The 12,521-nt window shown below is 44.1% G+C and overlaps 1 protein-coding gene across 3 annotated transcripts in view; it reads left to right on the forward strand.

Annotated features, from left to right (window-relative positions):
* The first annotated feature begins 2,310 nt into the window (after positions 1 to 2,310).
* Positions 2,311 to 12,521, forward strand: part of LOC147114009 (A disintegrin and metalloproteinase with thrombospondin motifs 2-like) — a 413,260-nt gene continuing 403,049 nt past the window's right edge. Inside the window, exons 1-2 of one of the 3 annotated variants that reach the window (XR_015079327.1) lie at positions 2,311 to 2,833; positions 3,163 to 3,521. Coding sequence is in view for 2 of the 3 variants with exons in the window: in XM_085995519.1 (XP_085851645.1) it covers positions 2,752 to 2,833; positions 3,163 to 3,521 (441 nt within the window). In the remaining variant the exon portion in view is untranslated. The remainder of the gene's footprint in view (positions 2,834 to 3,162; positions 3,522 to 12,521) is intronic. The other 2 variants (XM_085995519.1, XM_085995518.1) reach the window with 2 other exon arrangements.

Here is a 12,521-nt window from a genome sequence, read left to right on the forward strand (position 1 = left end):
GCCCAGCACCTGCCCTTTAATTTGCACCGCCCTGGCCGCAAACACAGCACCCTGACCCTGTCGGGCATAGTGTCCGGCAGTAGGTCAGGGGCGCGAGCCAAGTTTGCAGCCGGGGCGCTGCGCACGGCGATGATGTCATCGCCGGGAGGCGCAGCGCCGTGGGACGCTACCGGCTACCGCGCCCCATTGGGGTGCTAACGGGACATGCAAAGCTATTGAATTTTTCCCCCTAAGAGTCTAAATGGACTGGAGGTGCAAAGGGATTTACAAATCATTAAAAGTAGCAACGCAATTTAAAAAAGCCATTAAAGTGCAAATACAGCACTGGGGCTCATTTCTGGAGGAATAAAACACTGGTTCGGCCTCAACTGGAGTATTGTGTCCAATTCTGGGCACCGCACTTTAGGAAGGGTGTGAAGGCCTTAGAGAGGGTGCAAAAAATTTTTACAAGAATGGTTTCAGGGATGAGGGACTTCAGTTACATGGATAGACTGGAGAAATTGGTGTTGTTCTCCTTGGAGCAGAGAAGGTTTAGAGGAGATTTGATAGAGGTATTCAAAATTATGAGGGGTCTGGACAGAGTAGAGAGAGAGAAACTGTTCCCATTGGCGGAAGGGTCGAGAACCAGAGGACACAGATTTAAGGTGATTGGCAAAATGAACCAAATGCGACATGAGGAAAAGCTTTTTTACGCAGGGAGTCGTTAGGACCTGGAATGCATTGCCTGAAAGGGTGGTGGAGGCAGACTCAATCGTGGCTTTCAAAAGGGAATTGGATAAGTACCTGAAAAATTTGCAGGGCTACGAGGAAAAGGTGGGGGAGTGGGACTAGCTGAAGTGCTCTTGCAGAGAGCTGGCACGGGCTCAATGGACTGAATGGTCTCCTTCTGTTTTGTAACCATTCTATGATTCTTTGATTCTAATAGAATTCAAAAGCAGAGAAGTTATGTTAAACTTGTATCGAACCTTGTCTGATTGTCTCATGATTTGAGATGGTGGGATGACAATATGGCATTACTGTATATATGCTTTTAAGTCGTTGCTGTTGTTGTTGCAAAAGTTGTTGTTGTTTTAAAATTTGCTCACAGATGAAAAGGTCGCACTCAAAGGAGTTCGAGGTCCGCTCAGTATAAAAAAAAATTAGAGGGAACCTTGTTCCCGAGTTGCGTAAATCCCGTGGTCATGCAGTTAAATTCAAAAGGTCTGGTTAAAAACACAGTTAAGGGTCTGACAACAAGGTATTAATGAGCTAAATTTGGTCACCCGCCTCTGCCGTCCAGGTCCGTGCCGCGCTGGCAAATATGCCCGAGTTAAAGGCGCAAGAAGACAGGATGACCGCGGTTTGTAAGTATGTCATTGCATTCTCCCATAGGTACAAGGTTGAATTTCACTGCAATGAATATCAAAGGACTGTCCCAGGCTCCTCCATGGATTGCACAAATGTCCAGATACTGAGTAGAATCTTTGAAATAATTATATACCAAGAAAATTCAGAAGACTGTTTTAATATCAATTTTATAAAGGGTATGTTCAATCAGTAATGTTGTAACTGGAGGCTCCAGAGAAAATGTATCTGCTCAATTTATTACAGTCCAAAAGTTTGCAGAAAAGTGGACATGATGAGGATGCCAGAGGGTATCCAGCGCTCTATTGGAGGGGGATGGCTAGACAGTATTTCCTCTGTAGCACCACAAGGGTTGCTTGTGCAGAAGCTTGACACAAAAGCTGCTGTAAATGCTTCAGAATAATCTGCATTATCAATCCAGAAAAGTCAAGACAACACATCGGCTTCACACATCACTTCTCCTGCCAGGGAAATGGCTCAGCCAGCATTGTAGATCAGAACTCCCTTGAATTGAAAAGTTCAAATATAGTTCACAATCATCAGTTGAACCAATATTGTAGGCGCAAGTGTTTTGCTATGGGAACCTGGGACTTGCCTGTCGGTACATTAGTACAATTTCTTCCAAGACTTTCTGTGCTCCCATCTATCACCAGGCTCAAATTTATGAGACCTGTCACTGTTATTTCTAGCTGAGGTTGTTTCCAGTTGCATCTTGTTATTCAATTGATATATACGTAAACATCAGGTTTGGAAATAGACGTTGTCCGAAAGAAACCCATTTTGGGCGAGATTCGTTTTAAAGATTGTAATTTATTTTTCCAAATTCCTAACGTTTAATTTCCCCGTGTCTAAAGATGGACAGCATTGGTGCAGGCATTGCGGAGATTTCCGTTGGGAATGTCTCAGATACACATTTGACGAACTCGACCAGCACCAAGATTTCCAATCTGTGCTGTAATGTCGCTTTTTATAGTTCTTTCGTAACTTTTAGGTGACGTTGCCATTAGAACCTAGAGGGAGCCCTTGCTCAGCAGTCGGAGTACAAGGGAAACGGAATTCTCAACTTCTAACACAAGATCATTCAAATCTTCCACTTCTTCGCACGATCCAGTTGTACACGTGGTGGAGCCGAACTGCTTCCTCCTCTAAGTGCAGTGGCCGCGATCTGTCAATCACGGTGACTTCATGAAATACGTCCCGTGTTTTCAATAATTTTCCCAACCTCCCGGCCCCTGGTTCGCTGTCTCCAATCCAGTGACACGGAGTTAAGGACCAACTGAGTGAGACATTAAGGCAGCGCTGCCCTGCCAGCCCCGATGCTCTGGCACCGCGCGGAGCCGCAGTCCACAGCAGGCGCTCAACTTTAATGCGAAACCCCAACAAGTTTCTGACACTTTCAAGCGTGCAATGGATTACTTCTGTGGAACGCTGTACTTTGTCTTTTTATCCTTTCTTCGAGCTGACGGACTTTACCTAGCTCAGCATGCAGGTATGTATGGGCTGCTCGGCTCGCTCTCGTGTCCGATCACAAACACGTTTACAATAGCGAAAACAACAGTGTGATTTTTGCCTATCTCCGGGCTCTGATTGTATCCAGTACTAAGTTTGTTAGCGCGAAATGCACAATATTTATATAATTTTGCGCATGTTATGGAGTTGTCCACTGTACAAACACTGTGCCAATGTGGCGGTGCAATTGCGAACTTCAAAGCTGTAATATATAAATAATAAATCCAGCAAATGAACTCCTTTCGATAGTTTAATTGCACAAATCGTTTTGAAAGTTCACTGCATTTTTTGCGCTTCTATTTATTGCAGATTTACTTCAGGGCAAATTGATGAACTATGAGCTGATGACTCCCAGCAGCACAGATGTGCAGGGGAGATTTCTATCCCATGCTGTGTCAGCATCTGGCCAAAGACGGTCAAAAAGGCATAGCGGGAGTTTTCAGCGAGCTCCGACTGATGGACAGTTGTATTATAATGTCACGGTGTTCGGGCAGAAATTTCACCTCCGGCTGAAGCTAAACTCGAGGCTGGTGGCACCTGGAGCCACGGTGGAGTGGCAGGACACGAATGTCACTCGCAAGGAGCCTCTTCACGGAGACTGCGTCTACTCGGGAGATATCACTGATGTACCGGGGGCTTCGGTCGCCATCAGCAACTGTGATGGGCTGGTAAGCAGCATTCCAGCACGCCTTCCACAACAAGCCAACTCACTCCTTCACACATTAACCCTTTTAGTACCGAATCTCCAATATACCTTGCAGCATAGAATTCTACATATGTGATGGACAACTCAGGATTGAAATGGCAGTTATAATAACCTTACCAATAACTCGATAGCTTTAAATATTCTAGAAAATGCAGAGATTACTGTCATAGATTGATGGACATTTGCATTCTTACAGGCTGAGACTTCTTCAAGTTTATGGTAGATCCTAAAGTTCCCCTACACCGCGCCCAGCATAAACATATTTAATTTCTGTCAACACTTGGCAGATGAGGATTCATTCATTCAAAGAAAATATAACACTGCCCATAATATACGTATACAGCTAAGAATGTAATTTAATAAAGGAGTTATTTTAATTTTCAATTCAATAGTTGTGGACATGATTTTGAAAGGTGAGGCAGTTGAGTTTAGCAGTCAGGACAGCATTCTTAGCATTCATATTCCTTAATTGAAATAGGATCTGAATTGCACTAAGGTGTAAAAATGAAGCATTTTGTATTTGATTATTGATTGCCATCAATAGCCAGGAAGTGTTTAATTAACAATTTCTCCACATAACTGAAGTTCATCACCCCTGGTATTCTGGTAAACCTCCTTTTGTACCCTCTCCAAGACCTTGACATCCTTCCTAAAGTGTGATGCCCAGAATTGTACACAATACAAATTACTGGTTAGGCCTCAGCTGGAGTAAAGGTTTTGCATGACTGACTTGTTTTTGTATTCAGTGCCCCTATTTACAAAACCAAGTATCTCATATGCTTTCTCAACTGCCTTATCAACCAGTCATGCCACCTTCAAGGATTTGTAAATATGCAGCCCTGGTCCCTCTTCTCTTGCAACCCCTCAAAATAGTACCATCTTGGTTCTCCCAAAGTGCATCACTTCACACTTATCCACATTAAATTGCATCTGCCATCTGTCTGCCCATTTCACCAGTCTGTCTATGTCCTCCTGAAGTCTGCTCTCTATTTACCATGTTGCCAAGTTTTGTATCATCTGCAAATTTCTAAATTTTACTCCCTGTACCCAAGTCCAGGTCATTTATATATAAATGACAAGAAAAGCAATGGTCCTAATACTGACTCCTGGGGACCCCACTGCATACTTCTCTCCAGTCAGAAAAAGCATCTATTCACCACTACTTTCTGCCTCCTATCCCTTAGCCAATTACATACCCAAGTTACCACCGTCCCTTTAATCCCATGTGCTGGGAGCAGATACTTATAGGAAAATCCACATCAAAGCAGTGGGAGACTTTCAGAAGGGAAATAGAGAGAGTACAACGCCAACATGTTCCCGTAAAGGTCAAGGGTGGGACCAACAAGCAAAGGGAACCTTGGATGACAAGGGATATACAAAAATGCATTAGGGAAAAAAAGGGGGGCTTTTGGCAGTTACAAAAGACTTAAGACAGAGGAAGCCCTAGAGGAGTATAAAAAGTGCAGGGGCATACTTAAAAAAGAAATTAGGAGAGCGAGGAGGGGCCATGAAATAACACTGGCGAGCAAAATAAAGGAAAATCCTAAGATGTTTTATAAGTATATTAAGGGCAAGAGGATAACCAGGGAAAGGGTAGGGCCCATTAGGGACCAAAGTGGCAAGCTGTGTGTAGAGCCAGATGATGTAGGCGGGGTTTTAAATGGATTTTTTGCATCTGTGTTCACTATGGAGAAAGACGATGTAGACATAGAAATTGGGCAAGGGGACTGTGATATACTTGAACATATTAGCATCGAGAGGGAAGAGGTACTAGAGGTTTTAGCAGGCCAAAAAGTGGATAAATCCCCAGGCCCGGACGAGATGTATCCCAGGCTGCTGTGAGGCAAAGGAGGAGATTGCAGGGGCTCTGACACAAATTTTCAGAACCTCTCTGGCCACAGGGGATGTACCAGAGGACTGGAGAACAGCTAATGTAGTACCATTATTCAAGAAGGGTAGCAGGGATAAACCAGGAAATTACAGGCCAGTGAGCCTAACATCTGTGGTAGGGAAGTTATTGGAAAAGATTCTGAGGGACAAAATTAGTCTCCACTTGGAGAGGCAAGGATTAATCGGGGATAGTCAGCATAGCTTTGTCAAGGGTAAATCATGTCTGACCAATCTGATTGAATTTTTCGAGGGGGTGACTAGGTGTGTGGATGAAGGAAATGCTGTGAATGTGGTATACATGGACTTCAGTAAGGCTTTTGACAAAGTCCCGCATAGGAGACTGGTCAAGAAGGTAAGAGCCCATGGGATCCAGGGTGCCTTGGTATGTTGGATCCTAAACTGGCTGAGTGGCAGGAGGCAGAGGGTGATGGTCGAAGGTTGCTTTTGTGACTGGAAGCCTGTGTCCAGTGGGGTACCTCTGGGATCGGTGCTGGGTCCCTTGCTGTTTGTGATCTACATAAATGATTTGGAGGAGAATGTAAAAGGTATGATCAGTAAGTTTGCAGATGACATGAAAATTGGTGGGGTGGTAAATTGCGAGGAGGAAAGCCTCAGGCTACAGGACGATATAAACGGGTTGGTCAGATGGGCGGAAAAGTGGCAAATGGAATTTAACCCTGAAAAGTGTGAGGTGATGCATTTTGGACGGACAAGTAAGGCAAGGAATACACAATGAGTGGTAGGACCCTAGGAAGTACAGAGGGTCAGAGGGACCTTGGTGTACATGTACATAGATCCCTGAAGGCAGCGGAACAGGTAGATAAGGTGGTTAAAAAGGCATATGGGATACTTGCCTTCATTAGCCGAGGCATAGAGTATAAGAGCAGGGAGGTTATGGTGGAGCTGTACAAAACGCTGGTAAGGCCACAGCTGGAGTACTGTGTGCAGTTCTGGTCGCCTCACTATAGGAAGGATGTGATTGCTTTGGAGAGGGTGCAGAGAAGATTCACCAGGATGTTACCTGGGATGGAACGCCTCGGCTATGAAGAAAGACTAAACAGGCTGGGGTTGTTTTCCTTGGAGCAAAGAAGGCTGAGGGGGGACCTGATTGAGGTGTACAAAATGATGAGGGGCATAGATAGGGTAGATAAAGAGGAACTTTTCCCCTTAGTAGGGGGGTCAATACCAAGGGGGCATAGATTCAAGGTAAGGGGCAGGAGGTTTAGAGGGGATTTGAGGAGGAACTTTTTCACCCAGAGGGTGGTTGGAGTCTGGAACTCACTGCCTGAAAGGGTGGTAGAGGCAGGAACCCTCACAACATTCAAGAAGCATTTGGATGAGCACTTGAAATGCCATTGCATACAAGGCTATGGACCAAATGCTGGAAAATGGGATTAGATTGGACAGGGTTTGATGGACGGCGCAGACACGATGGGCCGAAGGGCCTCTTTCTGTGCTGTATAATTCTATGACTCTATAAGGGAATAGAGGGTTACGCTGATAGATTTAGATGAGGAAAGACTGGAGGAGGCTCGAGTGGAGCATAAACGCCGGCACGGACTGGTTGGGCCGAATGGCCTGTTTCTGTGTCGTATATCCTATGTAATCCTATGTTACTTCATCAAAGAACTCAATCAGGTTAGTCAGACACAATTTCCCTTTAACAAATCCATGCTGGCTGTCCCTTTATTAATCTATGCTTTTCCAAGTCAGAATTAATTTTGCCCTTGACAATGGTCTCTAATAGTTTTCTCACCACTGATGTTAGATTGATTGGCCTGTAGTTACCAGGTTTATCCCGTATTCCTTTTTTGAACAGGGGTGTATAATTTGCAATCCTCCTGTCCTTTGGCACCACTCCCGTATCCAAGGAGGATTTAAAGATTGCGGCCAGAGCTTCTGCTATCTCCATCCTAGCTTCCCCCCGCAACCTAGGATGCATCCCATCTGGACTGGGTGACTTGTTAACTTTGAGCGATGCTAACCTATTTAGAACAGAAACTTCATTCTCTTAATTTGTGAAGACAGATACAACGTACTCATTCAGTACCTCAGTCATGCCCTCTGCCGCCACAGAAAGATTCCTTTTTTGTCCCTAATCAGCCCCACCATTCCTTTTTAACTATCCTATTACTTTTTATATGTTTCTAAAAGATTTTTGGGTTCCCTTTTATGTTACCTGATAATCTTTTCTCATACACTCTCTCTGACCTTGTATCCTTTTTCAATTTCCCCTGCACTCTGTATTCTGCCTGGTTTTCGACTGTTTTCTGTACCTGACATTTGTCACAAACCTCCTTTTTCCTGTTTTATTTTAACCCCTATCCTGTTTTTATTTTAACCTTTGTCATCCAGAGAGTTCTAGCTTTGGATGTGCCATCTTTCCTCCTTATGGGAGTATGCTTGGTTTGTACCTAAAGTATCTCTGCCTTGAAGGCCTGCCGTTGCTCATTTTACTGTTTTCCTGGCCAATCTTTTTTTCCAGTCTACCTGTGCTAGATCCTTTCTCAAATCATTTAAATTGGCTTTCTTCCAGTTGGATATTTTCACCTTTGATTTATCTTTGTCCCTTTGCATAACTAATTTAAACATATTACCTAGATGTTCTCTCACTGAAACACACTCCACGCCCTACTTCATTCCCCAGAACTAGATCCAGCACTGCTTCCTTCCTCGTTGGGCTAGAAAAATACTGATTAAGGAAGTTCTCCTGTACACATTTTAGGAATTCTTCACTCCTTGCCCTTTACTCTGGTTCCCCCCCCCCCTCCAAGTCTATATTAGGGTTATTGAAGTCCCCTACTATTACTGCTCTATTATTTTTACATTTCTCTGAAATTTGCCTACAGATTTGCTCCTCTATCTTCTCACTATTTGGGGGTCTATAGTAAACACCCAGCAATGCAACAGTTCCTTTTCTGTTCCTTAACTCTAACCAAATAGATACAGTCTTTGAACCATCTAGTATATTGTCCCTCTGTAGAACTGTAATATTATCCTTGATCAATTCTGCCACCCCCCACCACACCTCCAGTCTTTTTTCCTTCCCGATCCCTCCTCAATACATTGTAGCCAGGAATGTTTAGTTCCCATTCCTGCCCATTTTTTTAAGCCAGATCTCTGTTATAGCCATTATATGATGACCCCATTTGGCAACTTGCGCCTGTAACTCGTCAACCTTGTTTGTAACACTCCTTGAATTAACACACCAGCATTCCAACACCATGCTCATTGGCTTTGCTTTTTTCCTTCATCTAATTCCTGTTCTTTCTACACTATTCTTTGTTCAGTTGCTGTTTGTCCCTCCTAGTTTTGTGTGCACCTTGTCTCTCCTCTCTGCGTCCTGGTGCCCCTTCCCCAGCCAAATTAGTTTAAACCCTCCCCCACAGCACTAGTTAACCTACCCATGAGGACATTGGTCCCAGCCCTGTTCAAATGTAACCTGTGCAGCTTGTAGATGTTCTTCCTGCCCCAGAACTGGTCCCAATGCCCAAGGAATCTGAAGCCCTCTCTCCAGCCATGCATTCACCTGCACTATCTTCCTGTTTCTGTACTCACTATCACGTGGCACTGGGAGAGATTACCACCTTTTGAGGTCCTATTCTTTAATCTTTTTTCCTAGCTCCTGAAACTCTGCCTGTAGGACCTCAATCCTTTTCCTACCTATGTCATTGGTTCCAACATGGACCATGACTTCTGGCTGTTCCCCTTCCAGTTGCAGAATGACCTGCACCTGTTCAGTGATATTACCCTGACACCAGGGAGGGAACATGCCATTTGGGACTCGTGTCTAAGAAGCGCCTGTCCATCCCCCAGATTATCGAATCCCCTATAACAACTGCATTTCTACACTTTCTTGTGCCCCCCCTGCGCAGCCTAGTCTTCCATGGTGCTGTGAATTTGCTCCTGACTGCACTCACCGGAGGTGTCATCACCCTCACTGGTATTCACCAGTTTGTGAATGCCACACTCCTGGGGAATTCCTGCATTACCTGCTTGTTCCTCCTAGTCTGCCTGGTGGTCACACACTCCCTCTTCTCCTGAACACTCTGTAGCTGCAGGGTGACCACCTCCTGAAACCTGCTATCCTCGAAACTCTCAGCTTCCCGTATGCAGTGTAGTGATGCCTGCTGCCCCTCTAGCTCAGAAACTCTGATAGAGCTGGTCAATTAATCCCATGCCCCTGCTCTTTCGTCAGAGCCCTGTACATTTTTTCCTTTCAAGTATTTAACTGTCCTGCCATGTTAGTAACAGTTATTTCAAACTGTTCCTTTTTATACAATAGCAAAATACTGCAGATGCTGGAAATCTGAAATAACAACAGAAAATGCTGGAAACACTCAGCAGGTCAGGCAGCATCCATGGAGAGAGAAACAGAGTTAACGTTTCAGGTCTGTGACCCTTCATCAGAACTGGAAAAAGCTAGAGATGTAACAGGTTTTAAGTGGATGCTGCCTGACCTGCTGAGTGTTCCCAGCATTTTCTGCTGTTGCTTTTTATAGCTTTAAAGCTATTGAATTGTTTAGCTAACACAAAAACTCTAATCACTAAAAACACAAACCAATAAACTAAATTCTTACACTAACCATCAAACGCATTAACTAATAAATGAAATACTTACTTGTGCCACTCCATACTCTGCTGACTATGATGCCATTCTTTGAGTTTTCCCTCTCTTTGTCTGGTGTCTGTCACTCTGCTTCTCCTGATGAGCTCTGCTGCTGCCGGCTCTTGCGCGCTTTTTAAATCCGCCGCTCTGGTTCTCCCAGTAGATTCTGATGAAACTGTAGCAGGACAGGAAGGCACTGGTCTGCAGATACTCGCAAGTTTCAATGTATTAGTGATGCTGTCATGCTGCACACCCTGTTCCCCAGATAACTGGAATCTACATCACTCTGGAGTTATTGTGTGCCAATATTTAGTAAGCAGTTAGACCATTTCCAATAGGATTAGAAAAAGTGCCCTGAAAATAGAATTACTTAATGAAGGTGGGTTGGATTAGAGTGAGGCTGTGGTGAACAAGTATGAAGTCCGAGTCTAGCTCTTTGGGTTGGTTACATGGATCATCTTCTATGTTAGATTTAACTTTTTGCACTCTGAAGTGAGATGGAAATTTGAAAGATTGCTGCTGTTTGTGGCAAGTACAGTACAATTCCTCATTGGTTTGATCCTTTAATCTGATTTCACACACACACCTACTTTTGGGCTTATGCTGGTTTAAAATCCAACGTAATCTAATTTATAAACCTTTCGTGAAAATTATCAAGGGGTTGAGTAGATTGGTTTTGTATTAGTCTGGAATAGTGGAGTGCAGTGACCTTGACGTAAGAGACTGTGAAGAAAACAACGTTAAAGAGCCTGCATCATTCCAGTGGAGACGGCAAGAGGCAGTATGATAGTTAATGGTCAAGCAGAGAACAGCTTCTGCTATTTCATAGCAGTTCAAGTGTGAGTGATGTATTCAGTGATGACAAAAGAAATACAAACCCATTGCAAATTTGTGCCATGATTATGTTTTTAAAGAGAATCTACAACAGTGTAGTTCCGAACGTAATTTCTGCTTTTTTTGATGACTTCAATATGTAATCTGCTTTCAAACACAAAGGGGGTGATTTTCGACAGTGCGTTCAGGCGCTAAAGAGCCTCCGAGATGGCCAAGTTGGGGTGTTGAGCTGAAATGTTGGTTTATCCTGCGTTTAGTGCAGGACGCCATCTTGGTAAATGAGTTGAAGCTTGCGCGACGAATGGCTGCCCGTAGTCTCATTAAGGGGCTGATTGATACTTAAATTGCCTGTTAGTGCTCATTAAAGAGGCTGCATGGCATTTTGGTGGCTAGTGCTTCTCCTAACGCCCTCTCCGAACAGCGACCAGCTGTTTGGGAGTAAACAAGTCGTTGCAGAGGATTTTGAGTGCTACTTAAAAGTATATCACCTTTCACTGTTCATTTGCTGCTGGAGCTTTGAAGAAGACTTCTGAAACACCAGCTGCTGGAGGAGCGAGGGACAGGAGGGTGAGGTGGACTCCTTCCCTCCTGTGAGTACAGGACATCCCTCCTCCTCTGGTGGAATTAAGGGAATAAGGAAATGGCAGAGACTTTAAACAAGTATCTTGAATCTGTCTTCAGAGTAGAAGACACAAAAAGTATACCAAAAGTAGTGAGGAACCAAGAGGATAATGAGAGTGAGGAACTTAAGTACTTTTTCCTTGACTGATATTAATTACTTTAAGAAACTAATTGGACTAAAAGCCAACAAATCCCCTGGACCTAATGGCCTACATCCTAGGGTTCTAAAAAAGGTGGCTGCAGAGATGGTGGATGTATTGGTTGTGATCTTCCAAAATTCCCTACATTCTAGAACGGTCCCAGTGGATTGGAAGGTAGCAAATGTAACCCAGCTATTCAAGAAAAGAGGGAGAGGGGCTAGTTAACTACAGGCCAGTTAGCCTGACATTAGTTGTCAGGGAAAATGCTGGAGGTAATCGGCTGTCTGGAGGTCCAGCGCAGGCTGCTTACCGGCTTTTCTATGGGCAATTTCACGAATGCGTGAAATATTGAATGGGTAATGCAGCCCGTTAAAGGGACCGCGCACCCAAAAAAAATTAGGGGGAACACTGACCTGGAGTACTGTACACAATTTTGGTCTCCTTATTTGAGGAAGGATATACTTGCCTTAGAGGCAGTGCAATGAAGGTTCACTAGAGGATCACTGAGATGAGAGGGTTGTCCTATGAGGAGAGATTGAGTAGACTGGGCCTATACTCTCTGGAGTTTAGAAGAATGAGAGGTGATCTCATTGAAACATGTAAGGTTCTGAGGAGGATTTACAGGGTAGATGCTGAAAGGTTGTTTCCCCTAGCTGGAGTGTCTAGAACTAGGGGGTATAGTCTCGGGATAAGGAGTCGATCATTTAAGACTGGGATGTGGAGGAATTTCTTCAGGCAGAGGGTTGTGAATCTTTGGAATTCTCTACCACAAAGGGCTGTGAATGCTTTGAGTCTTTGAGTATATTCAAGGCTGAGATAGATTTATTTTTGGACTCGAGCGGAATCGAGGGATATGGGATTGGACGGA

Source organism: Somniosus microcephalus, chromosome 8 (genome assembly GCF_052327205.1).
Source record: "Somniosus microcephalus isolate GS21.2 chromosome 8, FLI_Smic_1.0, whole genome shotgun sequence".
In the NCBI taxonomy this organism is placed as follows: domain Eukaryota; kingdom Metazoa; phylum Chordata; class Chondrichthyes; order Squaliformes; family Somniosidae; genus Somniosus; species Somniosus microcephalus.